Source organism: Oryza glaberrima, chromosome 10 (genome assembly GCF_000147395.1).
Source record: "Oryza glaberrima chromosome 10, OglaRS2, whole genome shotgun sequence".
Classification (NCBI taxonomy): Eukaryota; Viridiplantae; Streptophyta; class Magnoliopsida; order Poales; family Poaceae; genus Oryza; species Oryza glaberrima.
In genome coordinates this window covers 17,410,708-17,428,722 of record NC_068335.1, presented here as the reverse complement: position 1 = coordinate 17,428,722, position 18,015 = coordinate 17,410,708, and the positions used below count along the sequence as shown (strand labels likewise).

At 40.6% G+C, this 18,015-nt stretch overlaps 2 protein-coding genes across 2 annotated transcripts; both read left to right on the top strand.

Moving 5' to 3' along the window:
- Nucleotides 1-486: 486 nt before the first annotated feature.
- On the top strand, nucleotides 487-4,627 carry LOC127785748 (uncharacterized). The gene has a single exon (XM_052313149.1). The coding sequence runs from the start codon at nucleotides 559-561 to the stop codon at nucleotides 1,921-1,923; it is 1,365 nt and encodes a 454-aa protein (XP_052169109.1). The 5' UTR covers nucleotides 487-558; the 3' UTR covers nucleotides 1,924-4,627.
- Nucleotides 4,628-14,838: 10,211 nt separating this feature from the next.
- Nucleotides 14,839-17,577, top strand: LOC127786001 (transcription factor MYB4-like). Its single transcript, XM_052313322.1, has 3 exons — nucleotides 14,839-15,197; nucleotides 15,293-15,422; nucleotides 16,688-17,577. The coding sequence occupies exons 1-3, from the start codon at nucleotides 15,065-15,067 to the stop codon at nucleotides 17,253-17,255; spliced, it is 831 nt and encodes a 276-aa protein (XP_052169282.1). The 5' UTR covers nucleotides 14,839-15,064; the 3' UTR covers nucleotides 17,256-17,577.
- Nucleotides 17,578-18,015: the final 438 nt, after the last annotated feature.

The following is an 18,015-nucleotide window of genomic DNA, read 5'->3' as shown; positions in this document are numbered from 1 at the left end:
ATCTTGTTGTAAAAATTTAATTGTAACGAACACAATGTTGTAATCGGATAAGTAATTTAAGAGAAAACTTTGTTTGAAGAGGAAAAGAACGTACATGTATATTAAAAAAATGCATGCATGTAGTATCATGTATTAGATGGACTTCTCTACGTTTCTCTGTGTTTAGGCGTCGCTAGTTAAGACAAAATCAAGAGGCCTCTCCAAATAGATGTTACGTCCTAGTATCGTAGTGATTTCATCGAACGTGCGATTCTGACTAAGAATCCTACTCCATGTCGAAGAACTTCACAAATAGGGCCAAGAATAAATTCGGTAGAAGGCCCACAGATTGTCCTCTAAACCAAGCCCAATACATAATTCAAGCTCATACCACATCTCCACAAGCCCAAATCCAAGCCCAGCCCAGACCAAGGCCCAGGCCCGCCTCTGCGGTCTCCTTCGTCACCCGCGCGTCAACCAACCTCCGGCGTCTCCTCCCCCCGATTCCCCATTCGCCCTCGCCACCGCCACCGCCACCGCCACCCCTCGCCGCCGCCGCCGATCCGCGCCGCCACCGCCATGCCGGCCGCCGCGGACCCCGCGCCGCCGACGCCTCCTCCCCCGAGCCTGGACCTGCGGACGGGCGGGCGGATCCTGCGGCGGGCGGCGGCGCACTCCCTCCGCCCGCGCTCCCTCCCGCCGCTCCTCCTCGCGGCGCTCCTCCTCGTCCTCTTCCGCCTGGCGCTCGTCGCCGGCACGCTCCGCCTCGCCTCCTTCGCCGACCACGACCCGGCGCTCCGGTCCCTCCTCTCCCGCCTCTCCCCGCCCGCGCCGCACGCCCCGCCGCACCCGCCCCCGCGCCACCTCCCGCGCCGCCGCTCCCCGTTCACCTCCTCCTCCTCGTCCCCCCCTTCCCTCTCCGACGACGACTTCCTCGTCGGGACCCTCGATCCCGCCTCCTCCGCCCCCTCCCGACGCCGCAACGCCTCCTATTACGAGTTCCTCTTCACTCCCTCCTCCTCCTCCTCATCGCCCAAACCCTACCCCTTGTCGCTCCCCCACCGCCTCCCTTCCACCGCGATCCCGTTCACCTTCGTTGTCCGTAACGAGACCTCGCCGCCGAAGCCCGCCGCGGGGCGAGACGGCGGCAGTGAGCTCCGGTTGCTCGACCTGACCAGGCGTGACGCCGTGGCCATCATCAACCTCCTCGCGATGCTCTCGTCCGTGCACGTGCTCGCGATCCTCGGCTACATCGCCGTTCACTCCGTAGCTCTGGGCACCGTGTTCGCGTCTGTCGCCGGGCAGCACTTGCAGGGGCGGCCGCGGCGGTGGTTCCATTTCTCTGGTATGGCTTTCGGGGTGAGACGGCTCACCGGGTTTGCGTTCCTGCGGTGGGCGACGCGGGACGCGATCGTGCAGATGCTCTGCCTCTGGTTCTTCTCCGAGGTGCACGACCAGGCGCAGCTGTTCAGGCTCTTTGTCGTTGCCAAGCTCATGCCCTTTTCAGCATCTGTCAACCCGTGGCTCGCTGCGACCGTTGGAGGGCCAGAGCTTGATGGGTTCTTCATTGCGTGGGCTCTCCTTGATGCAGTCGTCTCGGTGCTTTTCACCGTGGTGCCATGGGTGGTTGTTATGGACCGTGATCCACGACCGCCTGGTCGCAATGCTGTGAAGGAAGGATGCTACCTTGTGTCATTGATGGCAACTGATGCCACTTTGATCAAATGCTGGCAAACAGTGGTATGCGGCAGCATGGGACAGCTTGCCATGGTTACACTTGGTGGGAAGGTTCTTGGCGGATTTCTCCACTCAATCGGAGAGGTGTACTTCATGGTGGTGTGGCTGATGTTCTACTTTTCAGCAAGGTGTAAGGAGGTTCGGTTGGGGGGCCGCCATTTTGGATTGGAGGATGTGGCAGCTGCTCTTGATGGGTTCAGGCAATAGCATGTTGACAGTTGCAGCATTACTTTTTCAGTGGGAAGAGGTATATTTCATGCCTCATAATGCTCATTCATGCCGCATTGCTGGTCTTGGTGGAGTCGCAATTTCGTAGTTCTCTTAATCTTCCAAATTGTGCTATGATGTTCTGATTCGGATAAGGGAGAGAGAACTTGGCAATGCTTGTATATACAGTTTTTGTCCTATGGGGGTAATCATGTATAGTGACACCATTTGGCACACAAGAAAGGTTGCCTTGTTCCTTTTTCCATGGGAGGTGAGATGCCTTGTGATAGAGGATGTAGATCCAAGATGATGATAGCGAGATTTATACGGTCCTATGGTGTAGTAGCAGAATTATCTTGAGTGATTTTTGGGATGGAAACTCTTGGTGCTTCAAGTTCACACGCTGTTGACACTATGTTGATATCCTTTGTTTTTCTTCTTTTGTTGTGTGAGCAACTTTGTCTATAACTTCATTTCAATAACCCTTTAACTTTCTTTTCAACGAAGTTGCTAGGCCATTGCTGAGTTTTCTTTTAATGGCCCAGTTCTTTTTTGGGTCCTGGTTCTACTAGTGTGCCATTATTTGTCTCTTCAATTGATACGATATAAATTTATCACACATGATCTGGAATTCTCTCCAACACATTTGGTGCACCCCTATAAGCAACTTTGCATGTGAGGTTCTATTTATTGGATAATACCCCTTTTGGACCAGTGTCTATCATATTTCATTCCACAATGACCTTTACTTTTAGATATGATCTGCGGTTCATGTTCCCTTACATGTCACTTGTTCAGTTGTTCCAACTATTTATTCAATCCATAATTCATTAAAAAGTTTAAAGCCTGTTGCATGTGGGATACTGGAAAATACTGAATTGGTGGTGTTGATTGATATTGGTCCAAAATCAGTAGTGAACCCGAGGAAGTAGAAGGGTGGGTGCAAAGTTTGGACTGATTATAAGAGACAGCGTATTGTCATTTTAATTCTGTTTACCAGTTTGTATCATGATTGCAACCCTTACTTAATTCATGTTCAGAACATAAAACGTACTTCTCGTGAGTATTTACCATTTAGATATTCACTTGTATGTATTAATACATAGGGCAGGCATTCAAGCTGAATATACTCAACTGCAGTCTTCAAAAGTCAATTGATCTTTGCCTTGTTCATCCCTTTTTCCCCTTATTTGTCATGCTACTAAATTAAAGGACCAGTTGCTGTTAGGCTTTTATAAATGGCATTTAGAGATTGGTTAAGATATGAACAAACATATGGTTTCAGTAATTTGGTATAAGAAAAAAAAATATAGGACACGTATCTTGCTACGCTAGGCTCAATTCCAGGTTTGCCCAGTATTCTGTGACCCATCGATAAACAAGAAGACTAAACCATACTCTATTTTGACTTATGCTGTTATGCATCCTGGTATTGATTTTGCACACTTAGGACTTGAAAGGTATAGCTTAGAAGTTAAAACATTAATTTTATGAGGCAGGGGGGCGTGCCAACTAGAAACTAGATAAATTGGTACTAGTACTATGAAGTATGGTGCCATCTCTGAAGCTTGTGCCATCTACTCTCATGAGTCATGTACTGTGACCGCAGCAGGTATTGTTTAATTTGTAAAAGAAGTTAGCATTTGCTTAGATGGCATTGTGTTTGTAATTTTTTTAAAGTTTGCCAGTACATATATGACCAGACGATGCCGATCATATGTAGCCATGCATTATTATGATTCCTCTCAGTTTCTCAGTTCTTATGTATCATGTTATGTTTCATGGAAAGATGAAAAGGTATATTGCATACTGTGGGAACTATGGAGTCATAAACTGCTGATGCTTATGCAAATTTTTGTGGAAAATGTTTTGCTTTGGGATAATACTTGTATCAAGTATGTTGAGAATATGTTTGCTGGCTGCTCATGGAAATGTATTTGTTCATCGGTTGCTTCACTGCATATCTCATATTACCTTCTGCACTTGAACCTGCAGTCTTCCAGTTATCTGAAGGCCGCATCTGTACATGTCTGAATAGCTGGTCGCTTTTACCTATGGAACTTTGGCTTGTTTATCTCATGCGACTATGCGATTATCTACCTGTGTTAGAGGTTGCTGAATGATGCATTTGCTATTCTTTGTGTCGAGACTAATTCGTTCTATGTTACTGACCCTAAATTATGCTGTGCTGTGGTCTGGAAAATGGTTTGAAATGCTTCATTACCATTTGTTTCTCCTGTCACTTGTTAGTCAAATCCTACTATCAGAGAGATGAGGTACAGAGCAATTGAGTAAACTGATTCATGAAACCTTTGGGCATGTCATGTCGTGTTCTTCCCTGTTATGATCTGATGAGCTGCGAACAGGATGATATGCATCTGCTTTCTTTTGCTGTCCTTTTTATTTTGGAGATGGATGCTTGTGTTTTCAGATGAACAGGATCTCTCGTTGACATGTTGGCCTGGCCCAACCTCTCGTAGAAGGAACGGCTAAAATGTGGCCCGCAGGCAGGTCACGCTTCGTTATGGTTGCTGAAAATTACTGAGAATATCTGACAGCCAACAGGAGCTCTATGGCCGTGTACTCTCCCTGGTTATAATGTTTTTCACCTGTACTCTGTCTGTTTTTTAAGTACTTGCCACCGGACATTATTCATGTATAAACCTCGATCGCTTGTATTTCTTTAAAAAAATATATAAATACTTTAGAGCCCCTTAGAAAAAAGGTGTTTCATCAAAGTGTTTTTCTTAAAAAAAATACTAAGCATTAAACTTTCATTCGAAGTAGTTTAACCATTTAAAAATTTAGGGGCATGTTAGTTTTTAGTCACCTAAAAGTACCCACATATTTACTTTTGGACAACCTAGATCGCATCAAGATTTATGCAAGAACAGTAAACTTTGTCTAATTCTTCCCTCTTCCTTCCTGCGATGCGTGTCTTCTCTCAATTGCGGCTGAATTACTAGGGATGTAAGTGGGTAGTCCTGTTACCCGCATAAAAACTGGCTTGTTAGTTCATTTCTCACATGATAGTATAAAATTTAGAAAAAAAATGAATTAAAAGTGAGATAAGCGGGCTAAAAAAAACCCGCTTGCCCACCCCGCTTGAATCCCTATGAATTACATGAGCTCGATCCCTAACCCAAGCCGCCGCCTCCCTCCCTCCCCCACCCCCTCTCCCTGGGCTTTGCTTGTGCCAGTGAGCCCCATCACATAGGTGTACTCCCTCACGCTCTTGTCTCTTCTCTTATACCTATACCTAGTGAGATGACTTCGTCCTGCCTATATATTTTTTTTATTTCTGGTGACTTACACTATCGAGACACCACCGTTGCAACCACATTCTAATCACTACAAATCCAACGTCAGTTCCCGCCACTGACTTTGTCCATCGTCCTCTTCTAGCCCCTCAACTCTGGTGGCAATGTCGTTGTATGTCACAGTCTTGCTGCATGCTCATGTTGACCACCTCCTTAGCCATTCCTATAAAGTTGCCCACACCGCCCCCTACCACTTCACCACCACCCAACCTTAAAACATAATCCATATGTCATTTGTCGAGTTTTGATGTCATCGCCACTATAGGTTGTCGTCAACGCCATCGTCAAGAAGTTGTTGCCGCCGTTGTCATCATTGGTGAGTCTTTTGTCATGAATCCCGCTTCTTCCTCTCCCCATGCTATAGGTTGGAATATAACTTTATAACCATTGGATTTAGATCAAGTGACTGAGATTTGACCATGAGAAAATCTTTGTCACCTAAAACCTAGCAATCGGTCAAATGGTTAATAGTAACAAGTAATCTTGGAAGAGTTTGGTCTCTCCTGGTAAGATGTATAGTACTCAATCCATCTCAATTTAATCATCATCTAATATTTTTGAGGTCTTCCTCTTCCCACAATAATCACACTTTAAAAAGTGTATTTTCGTTTAAACTCAGTATTAATTACTTCTTATGTTCTAAAATATAAGATATGATCTATCCAGATTCATAATCCTGATACACGTTCTTACATTTTGAGATGATGAAAGTAGTTTTTACTACCCACATGGCCACATGATGTTAATCTTTAAGAGAAATGAGATGCAAATAATAAGATGGCTGGCCGGCTAGATCGATCTTCATGAGCGAATAAAAAGATGCACGGCGGCTAACGAGATAGGCCCAAGGACGTACGGCCGGCTGTCGTATCAACGTTAGTAATAGCAAGTTTAATAGGATAACCCACTACTAGAATCTAATTTATTTATAGCCGATCTAATAGTTAATTTATATAATAGTTGCTTACTATACTATTAACATATGGTCCCACCTGTTATACACACATTACGTCTTTGAGTCCGTGCTGCAGCTAGCTATAAATCTGTAGCCCGCTGCTGTTCTCTCTTATCTTTTATCTCATTAAAATATGTTTATAGCTGGTTAATAGTAAGCTATTGTACCTGCTCTAACCGCACGACGATTAGTAGCCAACTTGGAACGAATTGAAACGGCGACTGCGTCTCATCAGCAGCCCATCACTGGAGTAGTAGTGTAAAGTGGCCGCGCCATGTACGTTAATTACGAGCTCACACACATGCCCATGTGAGATAATTAACCCATGCATGTTGCCCTAATTAAACAATGGAACATATGAGATCGAGTTGTTGATTAATCCTTGAGCCACAACAATACATTATATTATACTACAATTCATGGACTGAAAGACATACTAGCTAGCCATGAGCATACTGACATATATGATGATGGCTATAGCTAATCATGGCTCAACTTTTAGGTAAACAACGTGCCAATATTTGATAGATAGAGGGACTATACTAGCTAGTGTGTTGAAAGGATTTCTGGGTGGAAATGGCCTTTTTTTCTTTCAGGAGATCTGATAGGAGATTACGTGCAAGTATTTTAAAGGATATATAGGTTGATAGGTGTACATGTGTAGTCAAGCTCAAATGTAGCTCATGCATTCTATTGCTATTATCATTATATCCTATTCAAGGCATATATATAGTGCAACAACCGTCAAACCGACAAATTTTTTTTATGATTACTAAAAGAAGTAATATGTACATTACGAGTAAATTTCACAAAATTATAGAACCATGACTTTCACAAAGCGATATTGCTCTATCGTTTGCTTTTCAGCTTATCAGCAACAACCAAAATTTACTTTTTAAATTTTAAAGTTAATTTTGATGTTTTCTTAATCGTATTTTATTATTGATGGTAAAATCTTATCTTATTCATATATATAAAGCTACAGATTTAACGTAAAATTTATCATAGAATTCTACTCCCTCCGTCCCATAATATAAGGGATTTTGAGTTTTTGCTTGTAGTGTTTGACCACTCGTCTTATTAAAAAAATTTATACAAATATAAAAAACGAAAAGTTGTGTATAGAGTACTTTGGATAATAAAGTAAGTCAAAAAAAAGTAAATAATAATTCCAAAATTTTTTGAATAAGACGAGTGGTCAAACCATACAAGCAAAAACTCAAAATCCCCTATATTATGAGACGGATGGAGTATATTATTTAACCTACACTATGACAATTCACAATGCACTATCACAATCTTAATTCATCGCAATTTCTGCATGATCTGTTGACAAAATGGCGACATGATGTGCCGGCACGTGCATATACCATTGTTATGTCCAGGATGTACATGTAGTACTGGAGTCGTAGCATCTGTGGAGGCCATATGCTACCACTGTTACAGATTCTCAGGCAACTCAACATCCAATCACATCCATCCGTTTGTGACTCAGGGCCTATTTGGTTTCCATTGACTTATTCTAAGTCTCTGTCATATCGAATGTTTGGATACTAATTTAAAGTATTAAACATATACTAATTACAAAACCTATTTCATAACCTTGGACTAATTCACGAGACGAATCTTTTGAGTCTAATTACGCTATGATTTTAACAATGTGATGCTACAGTAAACTTTTGATGGATTAATTAGGCTTAAAAAATTCGTCTCACGGATTAGCTCTCATTTATGAAATTAGTTTTTTTATTAATCTATGTTTAATACTCTAAATTAGCATCTAAATATCCGATGTGACATGAGCTAAAAAGTGTTTAAGCCCCATCTAAACACCCCCTTATCAACTGCCTACAAACATGGACCACTGCTCATTGGAGTAGTACAATGTTTCTATAGCCAACTAGGAGTACTGGAGTACTATTAGCTTGCTACCAACATGCATGAGAGAACAATTAATCACATACTCCGTATGTGACAAAGTTTCTATTGACTTAATTAGTTGGTGTCTAAATTTACCACAGTACTATAACAAGCCAATATATGTAGCCAACAAAATCGTTGGCCACAAGTGTGACAAAGTCTGGATCAAGTTAATAACTGAGTACTCCTATATATGGCGCATGGGGCAATGAGTTAGGCACCCTTTAATTTGATTCAGCCTACTAGCTGAGTTTCTATTGAACACGTTTCACGAGCTGTTAAATGGTGCGTTTTTTTCTAAAAAGATTATATATTTATATTTAAGTTTATACCAGTTAATACTTATTTAATTATGTGTTAATGATTTATCGTGTTTTCTGTGTCACTGATAAGCTCAGCCTAACAACTGAGTTAATCAAACGGTGTATTAATCAAGTGTTGCTTGTTATAGTTGCATCAACCACTAAAATAACTGCTTAACAAACTATGATATGTCTAAAATTCGACATGGCAAAGCCTGTGACAGCAAATCAAACAGGTCCTAATTTTCTTTTTGTCCTTCCTGGTGACAAGAAAAGGAGAATTAAGCAGCCGTAGCCCTGTAGATCCTTTTGCTTGTACTTTTTCTTTATCAACTATAAAAAAGAAAGAAGCTGGACAATGAAAAGACAAAAACAACTCTAAAGTTAATCTAAAATCAAATCCTAAAATTTAAAATCAGCTTCATGTTAAGCGCACACTTAATTATAGACCCACTGGCTATAATTTATCTCTTAATTTCAGTGAACTTTTGGCTCCAAGGAGCTCAATTATTTAGTGATTACCTGCTAAATAAAGTAAGAGTTCCACATGATTCCCCAAAATTAGTTAATACTACAGTACATGGTTGGGTGTGCTTCAATTCGTACGGTCGAACAATAGTATACAGTGGCATCTCTTCTGTCTCTCATCATCCTATAATTATGCTCTGAGCCTATTGATGCTGATGCACCAATGGATTATTACCTGCATTGTCTCCCTATCTCTCCATTGATCGATGCATGCCATGTTACACGGGCAATTTTTTTTTTGAAAAAAAAAAGCCGGCAGAGTTGCACATATATTTATTGTATTTTCTGTTCAATTGGATAGGCAATTGGGCGTATGATCTCGATGCGGTTTTATCTAGCACACAAGCCCTCCACTCTAACACACCAGCATATATTATCCGTAAGTTTGTAATGATTTTTTTAAGAGAACATTATCATCAATCCGGTTTTATCATCACATTTTATATACGTTGTTAGCTATTAATTCTGCATATACTTGTTAAACTGACCAATAGACATTTTGGTCTCGTGCTCTTATTTATGCTATCCTTAGAAAAAAGAGTAAGGAATTATTGGTGGAGATGGGATGCTACCTAGGAGGAATGGTATCGACTCAAAGCGTCATATTGACGGTATCCTGTGGTTATAATAGCAACTCTGTTTTGGGTAACCTCCACTGGACAATATTTTCTTGAACTCCATTTCTAAAAGAATTTAAAATATATTTGATTCCCTTATATTTTTATTTTTAAAATATCTGTTGTGTCAGCCCTCCATCAGATGGGTGGAGGCTGGAGGGCCATTGGAGCTCAATCCAAACGCACGCCAGACAGTTGAGATGTGAGAATATATTTCACTTATATATAGCTAAATCATAAAACTGTTAATAAAAAATCTTAATTAGTAGACTAATGTACAGAAAAATCGTAATAAAATCTCTCACGGCTATATATCCTCTCGCACCCTAAAATTCCTCCCTCTCACCAAGGAGATTCGAATTGAGGGACACAAGCCATTTTATTGGAGGAATATTTCTAATTATTCCTAAGATGAAATAATTGGTCATACCTACATGCTAATTGCTAAACGTATGAATTGATGAATCATGCATGATTTATGATAATTATTCGAGACTACAAACGAACTAATTGACTTATTATAAGAGTTGAAAAATTGGCACGCTGCCCTGTTAATCCATACCGTACAATCCTTTGAAAGAAAAAAGGACATGACCCAGTGGCACATATATATATGTCCTCCAGTCAAAGATAGCAGAGTGTGAACCCTCGTCTACTCCTCCCCCAATCTTTGAACCCTAGCTTGCAATATGCAGGAGATCGAGCAGCTAACTCTACATGAGCTTAATTAGCTTGGAAAAAGTTTTCCCGGTCTCTATCTCGTCCACTGTTTCCTCTCATCTTCCAACTTATTACTACCAGCAGCAACATCGACCAATTAATTAATATTTGTTTTGGTTAAAAGCACAGTCCATGTTGAACTCATGCTGCTTGGTCAGATTATTATTACAGTATGCATGTGCAGCACTCATGCTCAAACAGCTGGTTCTTTATTTATAACTAATCCAAGAACATTGGTCAAGTTGGTAGTATATGAATAGTCTTTTTTATTTTTGTTTTCTTTATATGTGTACCATAGTTATTGATTGTGTGAATCTGTGATATATGCAGTAGACTGGGGGTGTAGTTCTCTTCCATTATTTGGCAATAAGACCCTCGTGTGTTCTCTGAAAGAAAAAAGGAACAAGAGAAAGAAACATGAGTTCACATTATAGGAAATGGCAAAAGGCCACAATTGACCTAGAATAATTAAGGCAGATGGTCACATCAGACTATCATAGCACGTACTCCGTAGTACATCTGTGGAAGATTGGGTCATTTATATATGCTAGTACTCCAATGTACTCCCACTATATTTTGAGATAGAGCCATAGAGGTAGTGGTTACTCACTTGGTCTTAAAATGTAAGTATTTATAAGTTATTTAGTCAGTTAAATATTAAGAATAAGGGGAAATATTTTCTTTCTTTTACCTTTTTGATCAAAATTTGAATTTTGAATTGTTTAGGCCCCCTCCTAAATACTTGATTTACTTGAAATGCTTGGATTCATGTGCATTGGAATCAATGTCCTAGAACTGTTTATATTGTGTATAAAATTTGAATCCTAAAAATGTTTATATTTTGGAGTAGAGAAAGTAGATGAAAGGTATACGCTTGCCAAATTCACTTCAGCAGTTATCAATAATGCCATTTCAGCTCTGGTTATAACCAAAGCGGTTTTGAACTTTTAAGTTTGTTTTTGAATAATTTCTGGTGAACTTTTTACATGTCTCTTTATCAATCAAGAAAATAGAGTTTGGTGGCGAAAGTAACAAAAGAACCCCTTAAGTTAATTTTATTATTAAATTCTACAATCTAAATTAATTTGGCTCAGTGGCTGCTCTGGAGTCTGGATCCAACCAACAAATGGCTCTGCTAATTAATCTGCAGCTCATGTCAGATGGTAGCTAGCTCTTGTGGATTAACTGTACACTATTCAATCTCTAAAAGGTGCACTAATTAACTTTAAAGAATTTTTCACCTTATGTTCTTGAATCTTGAACTTTCATATGTTTGGACTGATCTTAAGCATGCAAAACCTCGTTTTCAAATTTGATTTTACTTGGTTGTCCATCATCGATCCATGCCTGCCTTCAGGCCCACTGGCCACTGGCCTCCATGCATAGGCAGCACTGCTATCTGTCAAAAAAAGAATGAAGAGGCCAGGTGAACCAAGAAAAGAGAAAAATGCACCTCTGCAAAATGTGATTTGCATGATCATAGTTTATGGTTTTAATTACGCCTGATATAAAGTAGATGCATTGTATGCATTATGCTCCAGCACTGTAAGCTACTACATGATAATCAATGCTATTTTAAATTGAAAGTGTAAAATACAATGGATGGCACTGTTCGAGGGATGGATCAGAAAGCAGTTGCTTATCTTTAACCAAAAGTACAATTATTCTAATTTAATAGGTGCATATGGGTGTACCTTTTACAATATTTAATTTGTTAATTCAGTAACAACATGTCTGCAGCCAGACTCTCACAAAAGGACCAAGTTGTTGTATACTACTGCTAGCATCCGGGTATCATGGAAAACAAATTCTTTTTGTTATCTTTCTTCGCCTTTTTCTTCCTTTAAAAATATATATCCATGCATGTATGGCTTGGAGGAATCGTGCGTGAATATTCGATCTGCTTCCTTTTTTTTCTGAAAAATGTGAGGAGGATATTCGTTTAGCCAAGAAAAAGATCTGAAGCAAATGCCAGTGCTATCTTTAATTAATTTGCATATCCCCACAAGACATTGCTATCACTAGCAATGCAAACTGGTTCCAATCATAGATGATGACCTGTATATCTAACTGACTTTTATTGCAGTGTTTTCCTATGACATTTTCTCTTCTTTTCTTCTTCAAAAAAGAAAAAAAATATATTTTTAACTAGGTTCCACTACCTTACTTTTCTTGAAACGGGATCTAGAATATCGATGAATAATTTTATATGGTTTAATTTTTTTCTGGTGGGTCAAATTTTCACGTGGAAACGCTAGTTTTTTAGGCACTACAGTATGTTTTTTTATGGCAAGTCCGATGGTGAGGGGAAATGGGGAATGGAGGACTCCGATTTTACCTAGTAATTAATCCCTCCGTTTTATAATATAAGTCATTCTAATCTATCTAGATTCATTAACATTAATATGAATGTGGGAAATACTAAAATGACTTACATTGTAAAACGGATGAAGTAGAGATTAAACATTAATTCATATCAGCCTATTAGGTATATTGGATCATTCATTAAGTATATTAATGGTGTTTTGCTGTCTCGGTTTCCTGGATTTTGACATAGACATGGCTGGCACCCAATTAGCCCAGCCTGGTGTTAATTAGCTGGATGACGGGATCTTACTATACATGGCAAAAGTGTTCACCACTTTGATGTCAATTATTGGAGAGTTAATTACCCATATATATGCGTAGTATATGTGATTTTGAAAGTGTCCAAACATGTAGTGCAATTTTATTGGGAGTAATTAATACACTGAATTAAAATTCATAAAAGAAAGATAGGGTGTTACCAGGTCAGAGATTTTACTTTACTTAAATACCACATAGCAATGTGAATACGTGTGGTGAAACTATACCACTTTGATTTATGGACAAAGTTACTGATGATAGTTACACTAAAACTAAATAATGCAATCAACATGGCCTCAGTAACATGGATAAAAAACTACTAAATTATTATTGCCGAAAGTAATTGGGTGACTTCGTCAAGATCTTACTGTTGTACGTGAAGTGTGAACAGTACCGTACCGTCTAATTTTATAAAGGATGCAGCGTGAGACGGGTATATTAACCACTAACTCGCACTAGGACGGCTTATCAACCATTTACAATAAAGCATTAAAGCCTTCTTCATAGTGGAGAAATGTGAAAGCACTTTTAAAGAAATTACGCCAAACTATATAAAAATCCTATAAAATTCTTACGTTGTAAGAAGCCCCAAATATGTATGATTCACTGATTCACACATACCAGCATTGGATGATGATTTAGATCTCTCTGATTTAAGTTAGGTGACTTTAAAGACACTAACATGTGGAAGATATGGATCCTTCCTTTTCCTCGTAATAAACCATCACATAAATAAAACTAACCATCCTAAAGCCTCAACAATCGTGAAAAACTGTAGATATAGTTCTTGGAAAATTCATATCTTTCTTTCGGAATTACAAAACTAGAAAAAAAATACTCCCATCGTTTTAAAATATAAGTATTTCTGGTTATGAATCTGGACAAGTGTTTATCTAGATTCATAGTTAAAAGTTGTTATATTTTAAGATAATGTAGTGCTTATTAGAAAGACATTACATCTTTTCCACAAAGACTTTTCTTTTTTTACTATGAATTTGAATAAGTATTTCTCCAGGTGGATATCCTAAAATGAAATACTCTATTCGTCTCAAATATAGCAACTTAATACAACATTAGACACCACTTATTAATATGAATCTGGATAGGGATAACGAATCTGGACATGATTCATGGAACTAGGTTATATCTATTTTATTTTAGTTACCGTTATAGTACCTTCTCTATCTTAAAAAACAAATCATGTTCAGATTTATAGCACTAGGATGCATCACATCCCGTAGTAGTTTATTTATATGGGACGAAAAAAACACATCAGAATCATGTGCTTTGAAAAAGATCAAAAACAAAAAAAAAAAGAACATCCAAAGGCAAATTCCTTCTTGGGTACAACCATGTACTCTAGTCCTACAAAGTACCACATAATTCTTGCCACTTGCCATCTCTTCCCTCTCCCTCCCCATTTGTTCGATTCCCCATTTGGCCTTTTCCTAGAACCATCCTCCCTCCCCCACAAAACACCCAAAAAAATTACAACAAAAGCAAAATGGATTTGAACAAAATTCAGGATGAAACCTTGAATTCAACACTGCACCCTCCTACTAGTAGTAGCACCTCTACCAGTTACTTCTCAATCCGTATCAAAATATAAACACTTCTAAAATAATATCAAGCCAAATATTTTTTAACTTTGATTATTAATAGAAAAAAAATAAAAAAAAATCAATCATGTAAAATTGATATTTACTAGATTTATCATTAAACAACTATCATGCTCCATATGTAACTTTTTTTATTTTAAACATCGTACTTTTATAGATATTATTAGTCAAAGTAGTATCTCGAAGACTAAGTCAAAAATTGTTTATATTTTAGAGCGGGGAGAGAGAGCTACCCATCTTCATCAGCTAATGATCCAAAAGAGGCACCAAAAAGAAGAAGGAAGAAAAAAACACGAAACGCGCAGTCGCGTCTCACCCCCATTTGCCGCACGTTGCCCAACTCCTCCTCCTCCTCCTCGTCATCGTCTCCGTTCCGATCCGCGCCCATAAATACGCGCCACCCCGCCCCCAACCTCGCCGTCCTTGTCCCCCCCAAGAACCCCCCGTGCGCCACCACCACCACCGAGGAATTCTCGCTGTCGCCGCCGCCGACGACGAGGAGGAGAAGGAGTATCGCTCACAATCTTCCGGGCCGATGGGGAGGGCGCCGTGCTGCGAGAAGGAGGGGCTGAGGAGAGGGGCGTGGAGCCCCGAGGAGGACGACCGCCTCGTCGCCTACATCCGCCGCCACGGCCACCCCAACTGGCGCGCGCTCCCCAAGCAAGCCGGTTAGTAGTAGCCTCCGCCGCCGCCGCCGCCGCCGTTGCTGTTGTTCTTGGGTTGATGATGATGATGAGATGAGATCGGTGTTGGTTGGTTGCAGGGCTTCTCCGCTGCGGGAAGAGCTGCAGGCTGCGGTGGATCAACTACCTCCGGCCGGACATCAAGCGGGGGAACTTCACCGCCGACGAGGAGGACCTCATCGTCCGCCTCCACAACTCCCTCGGCAACAGGTCCGTCTAAACCACTCTCCTTCTTTATTTTCAGTTTTTTTTTTTACTTCATTCAGGTCTAAACCACTCTTCTTCTTCTTCTTCTTCTCTTTTCAGTTTTTTTTTTACTTCATTTTGCACTTTGTTTGTGCGTTTGTGTGGTAATAAACAGATAATTCACATTAATTTTGTCTTCACAAGATTTTTGTGTCTAACCATTGTGTTTAACTGTCCCATCACCTTATGGCCTATTCTTTTTCTCTTTTTTTATTCTTTTCTTCCTTTTAGAAAATAAATTTATGGTCTTGTTTCTTATGGTAGAAGTCAGAGATGTAAAACATTTTTTTATTAAAAAACATTATGGTTAGAGTGTTATAAGCAGTTTCGCTGCATATTTGTAAGTAATACTGTAAAATAAAAGTAGTGATTTGATTGAGATGTCGTGGATGAATAGTAGTGGAAAAGATATGCACCAGCTTTTCAAACTTTCAGGTAGGAGTACAGTTTATCATTGATTGGCGGCGATAGCCTCCTCCTCGAGGCAATAAACTTTATATCCCAAAGAAGACAAAAGCTTGTGCCATTAGTTTAATCCCCCATTTGCGAATAACCAAATCCAGGGCTCCAGATTCCATCTCGTTTGGCCTTACATGGCTGCCAATGGTGGCTGCCTGCCTCCTGCTCATCCTCATGCTCATGCTGATGCATATGCAAATCCTGCATTTGATATGGCTGCTCTGCTGCTGGCTGCTTTGCTGCTGGAGCATCACCACTTGCTCGAGCTGGACCACACTAAACTGTTCGGCTCAGTGCTTAGCTAAGCTTAAGCTATTCATGATGATAATTGTGTACTGCACTAGTGTCCACTGCCCAAAGCCATATATGCATCCATGATCCTTAATTTCGTAGTATACTATAGTTTAATTGCACATGAGTGGCCTGCCCCAGTTGCTGAATTCAATGCCAAAGCATGATTACTTTAATTAATTTGATTGGTTATGTAATTACAAAGAGGAGGAGAAGTTGTGTTCCAATGATGCACTGGATGCTCAATCTACCTGTAACTGTTGCATTTGGAATCAAATCTTTTGCTGCAGCATCAAAATCTTGCAGATTATACAGACTTGTTTAACAGTTTGTTTATTACAAAAGCTTCTCTGCTTCTTTTGTTTTTAGCTGTTTCATGTGACATGATCTGGGTTGCAATTGCATTGCATCGATCAATGCTTTAGCTAGCTCTTCTTGTTCTTGGTGCTCATGGTGCTTTTGTCATTTGTTGCCAACAGGTGGTCAGCCATCGCCGCCCAGATGCCGGGTCGCACTGACAACGAGATCAAGAACGTGTGGCACACTCACCTCAAGAAGAGGCTGGACGACGAACGGAAGCTCGCCGCCGCCGCCGCCGGCGGTGGCCGCCGGCCGCAGACGCGCAAGCAGCCCAAGGCGGCAAAGAGCGCCGCCGCCGTCAAGCGCGAGGCGACGCCGTCCGTCAGCGTCGACACCAGTAGCGGCGTGACGTGCTCCACGGTGACCGAGTCGTCGCCGTCGTCGGCCGACGGCGACCACCGGCGGCAGCAGCAGCAAACGCAGCATGCCGCTGTCAAGGAGGAGAGCTTCAGCTCGGGCGGCGAGCTGCCGGCGGCGGCGGCGGCGCCCACGGCAGCGGCCGACATGGACGAGAGCTTCTGGTCGTCGACGGAGGTGACCGGGATGATGGCCGGCCTCGGCGACATAGATGAGGAGCTGGCCATCGCCGGCACGTCGTCGGCGGCGGCGGCGAGGAGCGACGACATGGAGTTCTGGCTCAAGATGCTCCTCGAGTCCGGCGACATGAGGGATTTGGCCGTCTTGTAATCTATTTAATTTAATCATGGCAGAATTAAGCTTGATTAAATTAGTTAACTACCGGGAAGAATTGATAGTATCTCTTCTCTGTTGTTTTTTTTTACCTTCTTTTTTCATCTTTTTTTTCCCAGTTTCCAGTGAGAAAACGATGGGAAATTCAGGTGATATTTTCACCTTTGTTAGAAAAAGGAATACTGTGGTAGTAGCAAAAATTTCTTTGGTTCGTTATCAGCTGGCTTCAGAATTAGATGCAGTGCTTCTGTGCTTTGTACTTAATTAATTACCCTCGAAATGAGATGGTTAATGTTATTAGTAGCTTTGCTTAGTTAAATACTGCTCCAAATTGACTGTAATGGCTGATTATGTCTCACTGTGTATCAGTTCATGGCTGGCTGTTGTATTAGGCTTATGTTTTAAGGTATTATACAGATGTTTACAGTTAGTTTTTTTTTTTACAAAATAAACTGGGGTAGAAAAATATGTTACCAATTGCCATGTCTCTCCGAAGGTCGAAGATTGATATTCTTGGAGGAAAATAATACTATCATTTTGCAAATCCAATAAAAAGGACCTTTACACACCTCAATGCTGAACCAAACCATCCAAAAAACAGTTAAACGAAACTATCACAATGGCCACCTCAATGCTCACGTAGCATCAAGAAGAAATCTCAAAAGATTTTAGAAACGGTTAAATTCTTTCTGTGAGTAACACATGACAAACATTTTCGCAGCACATGACAAGAAAAAGGTTGTGGTAATTAATTAAG

Coding starts and splice junctions, on each gene's coding strand:
- LOC127785748 (XM_052313149.1), top strand. CDS start 559: ATGCCGGCCGCCGCGGACCCCGCGCCGCCGACGCCTCCTCCCCCGAGC.
- LOC127786001 (XM_052313322.1), top strand. CDS start 15,065: ATGGGGAGGGCGCCGTGCTGCGAGAAGGAGGGGCTGAGGAGAGGGGCG. Junction 15,198..15,292: donor CGCGCTCCCCAAGCAAGCCG/GTTAGTAGTAGC, acceptor GGTTGGTTGCAG/GGCTTCTCCGCTGCGGGAAG. Junction 15,423..16,687: donor CACAACTCCCTCGGCAACAG/GTCCGTCTAAAC, acceptor TGTTGCCAACAG/GTGGTCAGCCATCGCCGCCC.